We start from the raw sequence: 17,902 nt of genomic DNA on the forward strand, positions 1-17,902 counted from the left end.
TTTAAGTCAACACAACGGTCATACTCACAGGCAGCTTTTTTGCTGACTCACTTTAAAAGATCAGCTTGAGTTTCCCTGCCTTTGATTGAAATAGAAATTCTTTGGTTGTGAGAAAAAAAAGCAGCCTTCCAGAGTCAAGTCAGATTCTGCCAGCCAGTGCAGCCACATGCGGCTCCTAGAAATTGCAAGTTATTGGGAGGCCTTTGTGTTTATCTGACTTGACCTAGAGCTAAATTTGCTGTGAATGAATAATTTCAATATCTTTCTTTAGCTGCCTCATATAGTAACAGTATGTTTATCAGAAGAAGGCTGGTTGAGAATTTTGTCCCCTTAGAACAGACAAACCAGCTTACATGTTAATTTGCCTCTGTGCCCAATGGCTAAGAAAAATAGTAACTTCGTCTAGTGCTTATTGGTGTCAGACTCCTGGACCAGAGGCAGTCTATATATAAGTCTTAGCCTCTTGAATGGATTGGGATTCCTGCTGACTACTATTTTTCGCCAAGGCCCCTGCCTACTTTTCTGCAATCTTGAAAGTCACTGATTTTAATACTGCCTTTTGCAACAATTAGTAACATTTTCTGATACCTCTGTATTACCTGAAACACTCATTTCTTTCCATGTTCCATCTCACATTAATAATAATTGCCATGTTCTTCCAAATAGAAGCCACACTTTCCCTTCAAGTCTTGCTTATGCAAAAACTAAGAGAATGGCAACAAAAATGACAGAACTATGATGATACAAATTATTTTGACTCAAGAGATGCAAAGAAAAGCAGTAAATATGTATTTAAATAGTAATTTATAAATTTTAAAGTGTATATTTGCATATATTTGTCTATATGTGTGTTTGTATATATATACATGGAAAAAGGAAATAGATACACACAAAAGAATAAGATATATACATGTATAATGTACATATACATCTATATATGCACATATATGCCATAACAGCACATGTATCTTCTCCCTGTGTGTGTATGTATGTGTGTATATATATGTGTATACACACGTATCAGTACATACATGTGCGTATATAACTGTTTAAAAATCACATTTTTAGCTGGTGGCCTATTTTTGGACCAGTATGATATAGAGTACTATAAAGTACTACCTAAATATACATGGCCACATATCATATGTATTTATTTGTTTAAATATTTATCACAAGTCTAGATATACTCCATCATTCTTCCCCCATCCTCCCAACCCAAATGAAGCTCCCCTTGTAACAATGGAAAAAAATAGGTTAAGCAAAATCATCAGAGATGTTGACCATGTCTGATAATACATGCAACATTACATAGCCAGAACCTTTCCCACCCCACTTCTCCAAGAAAAGGTAAGTAGGTGCTAGTTGTGATCTTCCTGGGGCTAGGATTGGTTATTATGATTACGTGGCATTCCATTTCATTATGTTATTCTTTTAATTTATGTTGTAATCATCGTGTATTTTACTCTTCTGTATACAACGCTATCAATTCATAAATGTCCTTCCATGTTTTTCTGAATTCCTCTTATTCATCATTTTTTACAGTGCATGGAATATTGCATTACATGCGTATGTCACTATTTGTTTAGTCATTCCTCAGTAATGGCCACCCACTCTATTTCCAATTCATTGCTACTACAAAAAGTGCTACTAGGAGTATTTTAGTAAATGTGATATCTTTCTTTTTGTCTTTGACCTCCTTGAGGTATGTGCGCAGAGTGGATATCTTGGTCAAGGGTTACATTGAATCACTTTTTTCACATAATTCTAATTTGGTTCTAGATTGGTTCACATGATTCCAGAATGGTTTGACCAGTTTGTAGCTCCATCGCTATTGTGGTGGTGTATACCAAAGAGTTTAAGTGTAGCCTTGAGTAGGAATGTATGTGTTGAGAAAGGAATTGTTCTTTAAGAATGTAAACGAGGAAACTCTCCTGCTTTCTGTTTCCACTCCTCACTCACTGTACCATTCTAAGGAATTTCCCTATTGTTCTAACATGTTAAACTGCAGCAGAGCCCCTGTAAAGAACACGTTTTTGCTGAGAGGTATAGAACTAGCCATTTTTATAACATCCTCCATGATGCAGCATATGTTTAAAAAAAACAACAAAATATCACACCCTTAAAATTAAAAACTAGTGTAGTGAGGGTAGTGGTTTTTTTTGAAGTTAGTTCTAAACTTTGAGTCTTTTGAAGCCTTCAGCAGCTAAACACTTAATCAGCCCCCAAAGTATAATCTCACCACTGTGAGTGCCAACACTTACCTTTAAAAAAAAATAAATTGAAATAAAAGTTGAAATGCAAAGTATGTGGCAAGAAAATTATAACAAGTTTGGCTGTTGTTGAAAGAATTGTATCAAATAGCTAATATCTGTATGCCCTGGGAAAGCACTGCTGTACTAGATTACCTTTGTGTTCCGATGTAATATTTACTCTTTGCATTTAATGAAACATGGGGGCCTATGCCTTTTCTCCCATGAAGGATGAATTTTGCTATAGTGTGAACAGGGAAAGCTAAATTAAGTGAAAAGATTAAGTATAGACTTGAAAGTCTGCTGTATGAAAAAGTAAACTGATTCTACTGCTTAAAGTTACAGTAATTCTTTTAGTATGTTAATTAGTTGATCATTTCAAAGAGAGAAAAAGAATTTGGTCAGAAATATCATGATATAATTTGCATTCCAGTTTTCTGTGTGACCATAAACTGAGTTGGATATTGCCACATATGTAACATACACCACATGTCAGCTGTTTCCTGCCTCACTGCTGACAAGAGCCCCATTCATAACTCCTCTTTTTATCCTTTCAGTGAATAAGTAATTATTCAATATAGAAGGCAGGATATTTGGAACTGGCTATTTAATGTGGCAGCACACCGTAATGAAATCTGCTGTTACTGGCAACCTGATAGGAGAGTGTAACAATTCCAGCATGGCTGTAACTTTATCTGCTTTGACGGGGCTGTTTATTTGGCACATCAGTGAACCTTTTATCCCCGTGAGTGACAGATCCAGAAGGGTCACATTTACATCCATTCTATCATGTATTGTCATATTTAATGGCGGACAAGGTTGAGTGGGATCGGGGGTAATTTGAACTTGCTTTTCCACAGAGTAGAGGCTAAAAGACAGCTTGATCTCCCATATTGTGGTGTAACACATGCCATGACTTAGCATTTGTTTATGAAGGATAATCTTACTGATTACAATTAAAAAAATCTTTGAGCTGTCAAATATAGCATATTGCTCTCTGTCCTATTAAACTAAAACCTTCCAGTACAAACTCTCTTAGGCTCATGTGCTGTTTAGCTTTTTCACTCTAGTGAAAAATTCTACAAGCAATCAGGCTTTTCACAGACTTTATACCATTTCACTTTATTTCTCTCACATGAAGCTTTAGTTTGCTACTTTTGTCTCAGTGGCCGAGGGAGGAAAGGGAGCTATTCTTAAGGACCAAGAAGTGGGGAAAGCCAGTTGAGTTCTATTATACAGTGTCAGAAATTTTTTTTTTCAGGATTCAATTCCTTATAACTATGAACCATGAAATACTTGGTAAGAAGTAGGATGATTACTAGACTATATAACTGGTGTTGCATTTTGGTGAGTTTATGAAGAAATAGGCTATGGATAGACTATTTCAGTGGAATAGAATTTTCATCTGAAATAGATAAAAAAACCTTTCAGAACAATAATTTGATATGCTTATAGGCATTTTTAAAAAAGCTATCCTGAATGATAATGATAATGGCAAAGAACTTGCATGAAGGGTAATTGAATTTTAGCTATATTGGCATCAAATAAACAATCTTTATTCCTTGTCAAATGTTAATATTATTTCATTAATCTTTCTACTTTTTCTAGAAATGAATCTTACAATATTTTCTAAGTTTGTCTTCTTTTTTCCCAAAGGCTAAAATTGTCCAATATGAGATCTCTGTGGCAACTTGACATTAAGCTGTTCTTTTGTAAATTGCATAAAGAAAGCTTTGTTTTTGTTTTATTGGAAAATTATAGATTATTTGTCCTGCCTGCTGCTTGGTTGGAATCTCTTCTGTTGGGCCATGGTATAAATGTAAAACAACAAAATGATAGTACCAGAAAATTCACATGAATTAAGTAGATGCTCTTAGAATTAATACTTTTTTTCTTAATGCATTTCTAGTAGGAAAGATGTGAATAAATACTTGGTTGTTAAAATTAAAATTTAATTTTGTGCAGATTTGTATTATATGTTTAGGGTCCAGTATAATTATAAGTTCTTTTTAGATTGGTGAAGGATCAATCATAAGTATAGTTTATATTTTATTTTTAATATATACTTATATACTTATTTTTTATATTTTATTTACTTTAGAAGAAATTTTAGATCTTTTTAAAAGCTTGTTTTTACTTGACAGCTGTGATTCATTTTTTGATCATTTTGTAGTAGATTTTATGAGTACATTGTAGGGGGTAATATAATAAACAAAATTTTTTTGTTGTTGTTACAGCTTCCTGGTCCTTGTACTCGGTGTTCCTGTTCCATTAAAAGTGGAAAAAGTCAAGATGACGATAATATAACAAAGAAAGAACATGGGGGAAAATGCAAGACACCTAAAATATTTTTTGGGACTCGTACACATAAACAGATAGCTCAGATTACTAGAGAACTGCGGAGGACAGCATACTCTGGGGTCCGAATGACTATTCTTTCTAGCAGGGATCATACTTGTGTCCATCCTGAAGTAATCGGTAATTTCAACAGGAATGAAAAATGTATGGAGTTGATGGATGGAAAAAATGTGAGTAAAACAGTTTTGTTTTAGGAAAGAATTAGGGCGTGAAATTTTCAAGATCTGTACATTTATATTTAGAATGATAATTCAGTCTTTAACTTATTAAATCCTTGTGACCAAAGTGAGTGTGTGCTAGGACTAATTCGTTTTGAAAAAAGGTTTATTTCAGTAAATCTTGATTATCAACACAGTAGGTTAAAATTGTAAGACTTAGGACCAAAGCTTATATTATAGTTTAATTCCTAAGTTACATGTTCACTTGCAAAAATTCAAATTCTTCTCTTTCTGCTCCCAAGTAAATGTCTCCAGTTCTTAGGCTATTAGAAGGTGCAGAATCTAACACTTTCAAATGGTATTGTTCTGAGTACATGCAATTAGTTTATCTTGAGAATGAAAAAAAAAATTAGATTTTATCTTCAATTCTACCAAACATAAACATCATCATTTTAGTTGAATGGGAAATGTCACTATTAGTATTTTGTCATTAAATTGTGTTTATTGCAGGCTTTTGTCTCTGAAAACTTTTTACAGTACAAAAGGATGAAATAATTTTTAAAAAATTTATGAGAGGTATTGAGATGTCCTTGAGAAATTTAGAAAAACCTGTATTCAGCTTGGGTGGATTATAAAAGAAAACCTAACTAGTTTATATGAGATTTTCTAAGTTGGTTGCTAAATTCATTTGAGAATCTATACTTTAGTACAGTTACTAGTTAGCTGTAATGCTTACTATTTCACATCTGGAATTATATCCAGCAATCAGCAGAGAGGTACCTTGGACGAAAGAGCATTAGTAACATATGCAGAATGTCTAATATCTTATGGAAGTAATATTATCTTTCATCTAAGTTTTTAGTCAAATCAAGGTAATGTTGGTAATACCCAGAAGGCTTTGAGTCAAGGTTTCTAAAGTTTAATTTCATCTATTACATTTTTTTTGCTGTATAACTTGAATACCCTACTTTTCTTTCTCAATATTTTTATGTTAGATGGGGATGAATGAGTGAATCTGCCTAATCCTTAAAATAATCTTCAGTGATTTAAAAAAATTTTTGAAAATATAGAATAAAGTCCTAAATAGTTACTTATTCAGAAACATAGAACAAACGAATAAAAGAAATGTGAATGAGAGTCTGAGACTCTTTTCTTCAATCCGTTGTGGAAACCAGTTGGCTATTAATTTGTCTTAAGTTCTTTCTTAACATTTAAGGAATTCTGAAATCCTCTACTCACTGTTTCTTTTGAGTAAATTCCTCTCCATTTTTGAAAGAAAGACACTCTATGTGTCTGTATACATATGTATATTATACAGAGAAAGAGAAATGACCAAGTAGAGACAGAACTCGCCTACACATTCAGACCCAGAAATTCTATTTTAGATAGCCTTCTACCAATTCTGGATATGTAGTTGATCTGTGGACTTCCTTAAATGTTTAAAATTTGGTTTTTGCTACAGAAGCTGAATAAAAGCATCATATTATCAACATTGCTTTGCTTTCACTTGTGGAAATGTTATGTTATTAACTTTGGCTTCAATATTGTCCCATCAATTAAATTAAACTTTAAAAATTTGGGAGTATATGACATTGTTTAAGACTTTGATTGGGGGCAGCTTGATGGCGCAGTGGATAGAGCACCGGCCCTGGATTCTGGAGGACCTGAGTTCAAATTCAGCCTCAGACACGTAACACTTACTAGCTGTGTGACCCTGGTCAAGTCACTTATCCCCATTGCCTAGCCAAAAAAAAAAAAAAGACTTTGATTGCCTTTTCCTCAAAACTTAGAAGTCAGCAGACTTAGTCATGGATGGTTGACTTGGTTCTTATTGGTGATGAATATTCATTAATTGGTAATGAATAATGGAAATTACCTGTAAAATAAGTAATTATAGGCAATATTCAGAATTTTACTGCTCTTTCACAGCCCATATTTTGAACTGGTGATAGTTGTTCTTAAATAAGAAAAATTTAAGTAGTTGAAGACATTTTGTCGTTATTATGGACATTAGTAAATATGTCAATGTTATTTTGTCATGTACTAGCATGTAATTTAAATTCATTTCAGACATTTACCAATTTCCAAGTTATTTTTGTCTAGTAGTTAATTGACTCTCAGAGTGCCTGCCTACCTAACCTGGTGGGTGTGAATACAGTGAACAGTTTGCTTCTTTTGCTCCTGGGCCCTCAGGGTAATTTGGTATTGTAATGAGGGCCAATTACACTGTCACTGTAGGTGTCTGTGTTTACTGAACTTGTTTCACCAAAGTGGAAAGATAAATAGATATCTGACAGTTTGAGTAAAAAGAGCTTAAAGTGTGATAACACTTCAGTGACAGCCTTTCCTCAGGGTTGTGTTACACTTAAAATGGATGAGCTTTTCTGCTTTTGCTATCAGTCTTCATGTGGGTGTTGGTCTAAATGCCCTTAAAGTGTAAACTTTCTGATTTTTGGCTTGATCAGAGAGGACATGTGTTTTTGTTCACTGTTTCCTTTGCTAACGTGCTCTTCAGGAAAAAGAAGTCAATTGGCTATATGAAATTAGTCTTTGTTTAGTTTAAGAAAACAAATTTAATTAGATCCAGATATATAAACACTAAAAAATGAAATACGTAGAAGTGGTTGCCCTTTGCCAATCAAGATGAGACTTCCCATAGTGCTACTTTGGGGGATAAGAGTCCTCAAGGTATAGAGGCTTAGAGCTGGAAGGGACCTTAGAACCTAACATGTATTAGATATCTGCCTGGTATGTGGAGCTTTCCAGGTACACATCTAGTCCATGGATTAGCTTTCAAGACCAGTGGAGAAGAGGCTATGAAGATGGTTAAAAGGTAGATTAGATGAATGTCACTTTGTTAAATGCACTTTGGATAGCAAGTCTTTCTTGTCTGACTTTTTTTTTTTTTGATCACACAATAACCATATAGAATGTCAATGCTAGGGGAAGGGACCTTGGAAACTGTCCAGTCCAGCCTCCTCATTTTATGGTGGGAAATAGGCCTAGAGAAAGAAAATGACCTGCCCAAAGTTGCTAAGCTATATAGTGGCAGAACTTGTACCAGACCTCAGATATCCCAAGTCCCAGTTAAATGCTTTTAATTTAAGGGCTAGGGGGCACAATGGTGCAAAGAGGCATCATTGTAAGGAGTGTCTGTCTTGATAAGATTATAGATCCATGAAGTATGGATCAATGAACTTCACCCACATCATTGAGGCAGCTAGGTAGTACAGAGGATAGGGCATCAGATCTGGAGTCAGGAAGTCCTGAGTTCAAATCTGGCCTGAAACACTTACTAGCTGTGTGACCCTGAATAAGTTATGTAACCTCTGTTTGCCTCAGTTTCCTCAACTGTAAATTGGGGATACTAATAACACCTACTTTCCAGAGTTGTTATAAGGATCAAGTGAGATGATGTATGTAGTGCTTAGCACAGTGCCTGGCATATAGTAGGCTTGTTTTCCTCCTTTCATTAATACTATAGCACAGGAGTGGGCTACTAAATCAAGGGTACCTATGAAGCCTGTGATTGGTTTTTTGCCTTTTGTATATACAGGGAAGACTGAAAGCTCATATATGCCACTGCCATTGTAGGAATTAGTCTAAGCATTCATTACTACACAAGAAAGAGAAGTTTATAAAGGATGATAGAAAAGGGAATTAAAAACAAAAAATACATTTTTATAGGAGAAGCTGGCATAGTAGGAAAAAAGAGCAGGAGTATAGAGGAATGAACATTTTGTAGAAAATGAGTCAAACAAAGAGGACTGCATAATTCCTTGTATTCTGGCATTTTTCTATGATAATAATACGAATAGCAAAATTTGTATAGCACCTTCTTTGTGCCATGTACTCTGCTAAGCACTTTATAAATATTATCTCATTTAATCCTTACAGCAACCCTGAGGGGTAGGTGCTGTTATTATCCCCATTTATTGCAGTTGAGGAAACTGAGGCAAATAGAAATTAAGTTACTTGCCTAAAGTCATATAGCTAGGAAGTAGCTGTTGCTGCATTTGAACTCAGATCTTCCTGACTTCAGGCCTGGTGCTCTATCTTCTATACCACCTACCAGCCTCAATGATGTGGGTAAAGTTAGTTGATTAAGTCATACTTCATGGATCTGTCATCTTATCAAGGTAGACATTACTGAGAATGGTGCTTCTTTTGTTCTTTGATTTTTTTCATATATTTTGAAATTAAATTTTTTTTTAACTAATAAGTTTATTTTCTCTCCAGTCCCACTCCCCAAGGCGGGGGGAGAGGAGAGAGAAAAACAAAACTCTTGTGACAAATATGTATAGTCCTTGCATGTCTTCTCATTCTTAAAATCTTTGATTGTGTTTTCCTGTAGATACATCACCTGAGACCCACCCAAAGTGTTTAGGGGCCCTTTTTTATATGTCTTTTTTAAAATTTAATTTAATTTTTTTTAGGCAGTTGGAGTTAAGTGACTTGCCCAGGGTCACACAGCTAGTAAGTGTGAAGTGTTTGGTCTGAGGCCGGATTTGAACTCAGGTCCTCCTGACTCCAAGGCTGGTTCTCTATCCACTGCGCCACCTAGCTGCCCCCCTTTTTTATATCTCTTGAGGTGGGCATATGACTCATCCATCCTTTATCTCTCCATCTTGCTATATAATTGGTCCATTCCTTTTTTTAGTCTTATGTTTCTCAAATGACATGCTTTATTTCACGTCTCCTGTGCTATTCTTTGTGGTGCTATGTGGCAGCCTATTCATATATTGTTATATGTTCTCCTTTTCTTCAAGGATACCCACAGTAGGTGTGTTAGCTTATTTTCATCCCACTCAATCCATGTAGCCATCCACATTACCATCTGCTCTCCCACTGCTACCCTATTTCTTCCCACCTGGATTAACTTGTTGTATATCATGGACTCTCTAGAATCCATGCCTCAGTCCCTGGGAAAGTTAATCCACTTAATTTTGGAGCCAGTTGTTATGATTATGGATTGAATGAGTATAGGCTTACTTAGCCCTTTATATCTAGCCAGCCCTTTGACCATGCTTTTGCTTCAGATCCCATTCGGCAGTCCACTCACATGGGCACATTACCACTTCACATATAGACCTAACTTCTTGCTGTGGGCGCAGTAACCAAATTCACATTAGTAGTACTGTTGCTTCTGGGAAGGGCAGAGTATGTCATTTGACTGCCTTGCGGTTCTTCTACTCATCTCTGGGACTCCCCTTACCAAAGTGCCCCTTGGCTGTCACCTGCCCATATTTGTCAGCTCCTATTAAATGTAAGTTCCTGGAGAACAAGGACTTTCCAGTTGTTGGTTTTTTTTTTTAATTTGTGTCCCCAGTGTTTAGCACAGTGCACACAGCGGGTCCTTAATATGTGCTCTTCCATGTATTCATAAAGATTTTGTAGAAATGGAAATGTTAGTCTTATGGGTTGGTAGTTATTGTTGTTTTCTCGGTTTCTTTTTTCTTATTTTTTTAAAAAGTAGTATTACTGTCTGTACTTTTTACCAAGCCTCCTGTTTCAGGAGGCCCCAAACGCTCCCAAATTGCATTGCCTCCACCATAGATCTTCTCAGTGTATATCTGGTATTTTCTAGCTGTTTTTCACATCTTTATTTTCTTTAATGTCCTTTCTATTTCCTAGTGTGGTAGTTCTTCTGTCAGTGACAAAGTATTTGTTATAGCAATCTTAACAAGTCTTTTTCCATTTTTTATCAGTTCCTCGTCCTCTAGTTTTGTGTTTTTTTTTTGTCTTGGTATGATCTAGCTCCATTTATCTCACCCCAAACTTTCTGTGATCTTGTTTTTCCTACTTCTTGCTCTCTTATACTTCTCATAATCTTCCACCTTTTCCCCTGTAATATTTTACAGCCAAGTTTGTATTCTAAACCGTTGTTGCCTGTGACTGCTATATCTCCACTTGGCAAGATGAACATGTAGTGCTCACAAAACTATTTTGGTCTCCTTTTTGTGGTGATTGATTTATATCAGTTAAAGTTCCTTAGGAAATGTTCATAGCTTCTGTGTTTGTTTTTTTATCCATTTTTCATTTTCCAATGGCAATAACTTATTTAAATGGGTCAGATAGAATTGTTTAATTGAATGCTGTCTTCTCATTTGCATTTTGGTTTGGCATTTATTTGTATATCTATTAAGTTGGTGGTCTGATTTGTTTTTTTATCCATTTTTCATTTTCCAATGGCAATAACTTATTTAAATGGGTCAGATAGAAATTGTTTTAATTGAATGCCCTGTCTTCTCATTTGCATTTTGGTTTGGCATTTATTTGTATATCTATTAAGTTGGTGGTCTGATTGTACACAGAAAGCTGATTCATAATGCGCTCCTATTGGAAACCAGTTGTTTCCTGTGTGTTAAGATGTAGGCATTTTCATTTTTTTAGTAACACTCTTTGCCTAATTCTTTTTTATGAAGTAAGTTCATAATATATAAGCATGAGGTTTCTGTCCAGACTGCAAACTTTTGACTTCTTTCATTTCCTATTTCTGGGCCCTATACTGCCTCCTTCCTTCCATTGCTGTATTCAAGTATACATGACTTAATTTGGAGGCTCTTACTTAGCTTTTCGTAGAATTTCTCTATTTCTTCATCCTCTCCAATAGATGTTGGTTTGTAAGTAGCAGTTATTTTTGTGATGGTCATCTTCTAAATGCATTTCACGAGCACTGCAATATAAGATGATCAAGTGTTCCATGAAATAATGTTTCCTATCTTATTTGGAGACATAGTAAATCCAATTCCATAAATTCTTTTATTTGCTTCTCTAAGGAGAATCTATGAACTAGCTTTCCCTTTAGCTACAACTTCCTTTTGTCCTCTATCTTCATTTATAGTAAGAGCACCAATAATGATTTACTGGATAAAATCCTCACATTTAGAGTACCCAGAGTTGTTACTATTTATGGATAGTATAACAACTGTTCACAGAACCTTCTAACTCTTCCCACTGTTCTGCCACTGTTATCACGAAAGGGGCGACAAAGAAGTGAGGACCATTTTGTGTTTTTCTTTGTTTCACAGGTTGCCTTGCCTTAGAAAAATCCCTGACATAATGTCTGCTTCGTTGGCAATGAGGCTCTTTGTACCTAATTAGGCTGGACCTTGGAAAACAGACACAGTCTGTTTCTGGTACTATATTTGAATCCTTTCTAACCAGATAAAATCTGACAGAGCTCATACTCCACTGACACATCTCTTAAAGACCCAGGGTCTCCTCCACACTCCAATGAGGCAATAGACTGTGACTTTATTCTACATACAGCAGGTGCCATTGGGTGGGTAGCAAAGAACATAGAAGATAGGATCTTGCCTTTGAGTAGCTCATACAGAATATACCTAGACAAAGACAAATTTAGCTGGTTTTGACTGATCATTATTAAGTATTATAAGAAGTATGTGGGAAGAGAAGCAACATGACATACTGGTAGATAGAAAGCAGTTTTTGTTTGGTTTTTTTTTTTTTTTTGCTTTCTGGTGAGGCAGTTGGGGTTAAGTGACTTGCCCAGGGTCACACAGCTAGTAAGTGTTATGTGTCTAAGGCAGGATTTGAACAAAGGTCCTCCTGAATCCAGGGCCGGTGCTCCATCTACTGTGCCACTCAGCTGCCCCCTAGAAAACAGTTATTGAGGCAGGAAGACTGGATTCAAGTCTTGCCCTGACACATATTAGCTTTGTGACTATAACAAATCAGTCTCTTAACATCTCAGTGCCCTGGGCAGCTCTCTATAGATGTGAATTGGGGATGAGTTATTATACTAGAGAGTTATACTAGAAGCTCCCCACAAAAATGAAATTGTAGGTCTGGGAAAATGTGTTTTAATTATGGATTCATGGGTGTTAGGCTCTTAGCTAATTTGAGAGATCAAAACTGAATCTCTTTAAAAATTATTATTGTTAATTTAATGCTATAACTTCTATGTGACACTTTTGCTTTGTGGCCATTTGCTAATATTATACACTCCTAATGTAAGGGGGAGTTGGTTTTTAATTGCTACTACAATATTGGCTAACTTTTCCATGATATGTATTTACTTTTAGGGTAGATCCTGTTATTTCAACCACGGTGTCCATAAGATTAGTGAGCAACATGCTCTACAGACTTTCCCAGGGATGGGCAGGGCCTGGGATATAGAAGATCTTGTGAGCCTGGGGAGAAAGTTAAAGGCATGTCCATATTATGCAGCTCGAGAGCTAATGTTAGATGCTGACATTGTGTTCTGTCCCTACAACTATCTCCTGGATTCACAGATAAGGGAAAGTGTAAGTATAAATGTAATGATTGTGAAGACCATTTCTTTATTAATTGGGACTGAAGTGATCAGACAAAGAAATATCTTTGGTGTTTTTTATTTTAATTTCTCCTTTTATGTCCATCGTTCTGTTCAGTTTTTAATTTAAGTAAGTGTATGAGCACATTAGGAGAAACCAGTAATTACTACTTAGTAGTAACTAATTCCTGAAATTAGATTAAAACTACTTATTTAAATATAAAGATGGCATTTTAAACTAAGATGACAAGGAATCTTATGAATCTAGTGTCTGCAGTGAGAATATAGCTAAGGTACAATAGGTATAAAATGAAACATTTTATAAAAGCCACTTAGTGTGCTGAATGGAAAATTCATGTACATGTTGATATACTTTGTGAACTTTTGAGAAATGATGTTTTTATGCAGCACGTATGTTTCTGCCATCTCGTTCTCCTCACCAAGTGACATAACCATTGATTATAGTATGATGGAGCATGAGAAATTTGGCCTTCTTGTTGTTGCTATCAGCTTTTTTGATGTGTGCAAATTATTTTTATCAGTTTTGCTGTTCTTTCAGGCTTAAAATGAGGATAGTGTATATTTATCATTTATATTACCTAGTTTTTAGCTCTTTTTATTCTCTCTTCCTGTCTCAAAAACCTTTTGCTGTTGCCTACTTTGTATAAAGTAGAGTTTCCTTAGCTTGGCATTTTAGGTCCTTTTTAGTCTGGTTACAACGTACCTTTCCAGCCTCATCTCCCTACCTGAAGCCTCCACTTTGACAGACTGGTCTTTTCACAGTCCTCTGATCATGCCTTGTTCTTTCTTTTCACTGTGCCTTGCCCAAGACATTTTCTGCTCCTGTATTCTCTTCCCCCCTCCTCCTTTCTGCGTCTGTTTTTTGAGAGTGAGCTCAAGTATCTCCTGGAAGCCTTCCCAAACTCCTCTTGGCCACAGGGCTCTTTTTTTCCTCTGAACACATTTATTGTCTCTGTCCCTCCTTTGACATTTAATCATGTATTGCCTTGTGATTCTTGTCCAGCATTTTATCTTGTATAGCTATTTTACATCTCACATGTTTATTTTATTTTTCCTCTATTTGTGCCCCAATTTAATGGTAAGCTTCTTAAAAGAAATAGGGTCTCTGCCCTCAAGGTGCTTAGAAGACTTTATATTCCCTGAAGCTTTTAATAGGGTATCTTCTGCACAAGAGGTTGTCCATAAATAGTTGTCAGTTTCGTATATTTGCAAAAGATTTTGAGGCCCCTAGATGAGAGTCTGTTGTGCTGATGTAAATGCTGTGATGATGTTATGTATGAAGAATTCAATAAAGAAAAGTTGGTTGCCTTCAATAATGCAGAAGTTATATAAGCCCCAGAAAAATCAATTTCTTACACAATTGTGCATGCTTCTATTGGCTAAAAGCTGGGTGAAGTAAAAAGAGAGTCTTCCGACTACTGATTAAATTAAAGAGTCAATTTCATAATGTTTTACAGGAAAATTGTTTTCTATTGTAGATGGATATCAATTTGAAAGAGCAGATCATCATTTTAGATGAAGCCCATAATATTGAGGACTGTGCACGTGAGTCAGCCAGTTACAGTGTTACAGAAATCCAACTTAGGTTTGCTCGAGATGAACTAGATGTCATGGTCAGCAACAATATAAGGAAGAAAAACCATGAACCCTTGCGAGCTGTTTGCTATAGCCTCATAAAGTAAGGAAATTGTTTTTTTCAGTATAAGTTGATGTTTCCTTTAAAAAAAATTTGATTACTTTAAGCTGCATTTTTATTTTTAAAATACATTTTTATTGATATCTTTCGTATGTCAGTGGGGTGAATGACAGTGGTGGGGGTCTGTCAGGGTGCAGAAGCAGGGCAGATAGCAGGCCTGGAGGACCTTAGAAGGTAATCATATGGTGGATAGCAAGGCTTGGCCCTCTTTCATCATACGCAAAGGAATAGAATTGGTGACTCTCATCTCACCCCTGTTCTGCAAGCAGGCACACAGCCCAGATGGATTCTGGGTGATCTTGGCTTTAGGAGAGCATGAGGCATAAAGGTATGAAAGGAGAGTGCCCCTAGTGGTGGTAGGTGGGACTTCAGTTGCCTGAATGGGTTCTGGGTTACCTGGAGCCACTGGGGACGATGAGAGAAGAACAGAACGGGAAAAAAGAGTGTGAGGAGGAGTAATGGATAGTGAGGCTAGAAAGACAGGTTGGGAGCAGAGTTTAAATGGCTTTCAGTGCTAAATGGAAATTTATATTTGATCCTAGAGGCAAAAGAGAGCCACTGTAGTTGATTGAGTAGGAGAGTGACATGGTCAGATATGTGCTTGGGAAAAACTACTTTGGTAACATTGGGATTAGATTGGAGTGAGGAGAGACTTGAGGCAGGGTGACCAAGTAAGAGGCTACTACAACTTACTGGATATGTGGGATGAGGGAGAGTGAAGGAAGTGAGGGTAAAACCAAGGTCATGAGCCCGGAACTGGAAGAATGGTGGTGCCCTTGACAGAAATAGGGAACTGTGGAGGAGTGGCTTTTGGGGGAAAGCTGGTACCCAACTGCTAACACAGTTCTTTCCCCAAAGGTTCCCTTGTATCTACTTTGTATGTGTTTTGCCTGTACCTCTATATGTACATGTTATCTCCTCTGTAACAGGTAAGCTTCCTAAAGGACAGGGCATGTATCACTTTTCCTTTTTTATCTCTAGTGCCACACAGTACTTGGCACACAGTAGAGATACTTCATAAAGATCTACTGATTGATTGATTGATTGCAGCCAGCCTCAGGGTGAGACTGTCTGTATTTAGCCAGACTGGCCTTGTCCAACATTGCTAGGGGTGTGCTTAAAGCTTTTCCACTGTGGTGTAAGATCTGCCTCCAGGGCCTGCCAGTCCATGGGGAGCCTTCAGCAACCTTGAGTATCTCTGTGCCACTGTGAGGCATTGGAGTAGAACTTTAGTGGAGTGGTGCTTTATTGTTAAAGCTTTCTAAAATAAATCAGTCCCTTTTCTTGCTTTGACAAATAGTGTAATGAGCATAATTGAATTTATTTGGACGTTTGGGGATCTTACAGTGCCTCAGCATCATCATTATGAACATCTACTCATTGTAAGTTGAACACAATTGAATATTCCTTCAGGGATTCCTAACTCATGGATAGATTTCAGGACTTCTGTGAACTTAAATAGGAAAAAAAAATTACACTTTTCTTTTGTCTTCTTTTGGCCTTCTTTTCAATCCTATGTACTTTATTTTATACATTTAAAAACATTATTCTGAGAAGTGCATAGTTTTTACCAGATTGTAAAAGGGGTCCATGACCCAAAAAAGGTTAAGAAACCCTTCTAAAGATAGAAGATGAGGCTGAATCTGTCATGCTGACCATAGTTCATCATCTGGAAGGTTTTTGTTTTAATGCATTTCTGATATGTTATGATTTTCCCTTTTTCTTCAAAGTGTAATGGAAAGGATAAAAAAGTTTCCAATTAATGGAGGGTGTGGTTTACTGGATTTTAGTTCAGGATATTAAAATACTGGAGCTAGTGCAATTTAGTTTGATTCAACAGATATTAAATGCCTTTTGTGTGACAGGTACTGTGCTAAATGTTAGGGGAATACTAAGTCACACTAAACATCTCAGTCCCTGCTTTATTATGTTCTAATTGGGGTGGGGATGGGGAAATGACCACCGTATGTACACAAATAAGTAAATACAAAATATATTTAAAGACTTCTACTGGTTGGGGATATCAGGAAGGGTCGCCATGTAGAAGCTAGTACTCAAGCTAAGCCTTCAATGAAAGTAGGAACTCTGAGAGGCAACCTTATAGGGTGTAGGGTGATGAATTTTTCAGCCACAGACTGAATAGTATTGGTAATAACAGAATACCATTTACCAATTAAAGACCATCTATTAAGTGGTAGAGGGATGGCACTCTGGGTCATTCTTAGGAAATCATGACCCTGGAAGCATTGAGGTACAACTGAAACATTGGTAATTGAGAAGAAATCATTGGATTATATTGAAAGTTCTAGAGTTTTTAAAAATAAAGTGGTAGTGAATTAGCTTTGGCTTTTGTTTGTTACTCTTTAGTATGTCTCTTTAGTATGTTGGTAAAGAAATCCAACATATTTGGCAGGCAGATGCCTATAAAAATCAAAGGACTTCTCTTTTCAATATGTCACTTTTGCTGTTGCTGAAGTTAAAAACTTGTGTGTGTACCACTTTTGCAATATTTTCCCTGTGTTCTCAATTCCCCCGGTTATGGTTAAAGTTTTAAGCTTCACCAGAATTATAAATCATCTTAGCAGAAGTCATCTGCTTTGACACTAGTAAGTTCAAAAAGCTTTCCTTGCCCCCGTAAAGGTCTTAATTATTCATGTTATTGAAAGAGCTCACTATGATATTATCCACTTAGTAGACATGGGACAAGTTAATATCAATTAGCCCAAACAAATTCTTGTACAAAACAAAAGCTGTTGTGTTGGTTTTTAAGACATACCTCAAGATAGATAGATAGATAGACAGACAGACGGACAGATGTATGTGTATGTATTAATTTAATTTTATAAATAAATCACTCTCCCTCTGTCCCCTTGGATAATAAACATTTTCAAAAATATATTTCTTCAAACATTTTTGCTTTTTTTTGTATGGGGAAGTTTTTATTTGGCTTTTGATGTCAAATAAAATGTTTTGATTTTATGCAATACTATAGCTAATGCTTGTATCGATAATATAGACCACATGTATTTTTGTTTCAAAGGGTCACTTTTGGAATTCCACTTGGAATGCATTTCATGATGCATGAAAAATTATTTGGAAAATTTAACATTGCATATTCTTGGATGGTTTGCTTACTTTTTTT

At 36.1% G+C, this 17,902-nt stretch overlaps 1 protein-coding gene across 2 annotated transcripts in view; it reads left to right on the forward strand.

Annotated features, from left to right (window-relative positions):
- The window catches only part of BRIP1 (BRCA1 interacting DNA helicase 1), a 233,687-nt gene that overhangs the window by 73,383 nt on the left and 142,402 nt on the right, over window positions 1-17,902 (forward strand). For both annotated transcript variants that reach the window (XM_078156105.1, XM_020991818.2), the window contains exons 7-9: window positions 4,487-4,777; window positions 12,814-13,035; window positions 14,543-14,742. In XM_078156105.1, coding sequence (XP_078012231.1) covers window positions 4,487-4,777; window positions 12,814-13,035; window positions 14,543-14,742 — 713 coding nt within the window. The remainder of the gene's footprint in view (window positions 1-4,486; window positions 4,778-12,813; window positions 13,036-14,542; window positions 14,743-17,902) is intronic.

The sequence above is a fragment of the Phascolarctos cinereus genome, unplaced genomic scaffold, assembly GCF_003287225.1.
Source record: "Phascolarctos cinereus isolate Bilbo 61053 unplaced genomic scaffold, phaCin_HiC Scaffold_5;HRSCAF=322, whole genome shotgun sequence".
NCBI classification, from domain to species: domain Eukaryota; kingdom Metazoa; phylum Chordata; class Mammalia; order Diprotodontia; family Phascolarctidae; genus Phascolarctos; species Phascolarctos cinereus.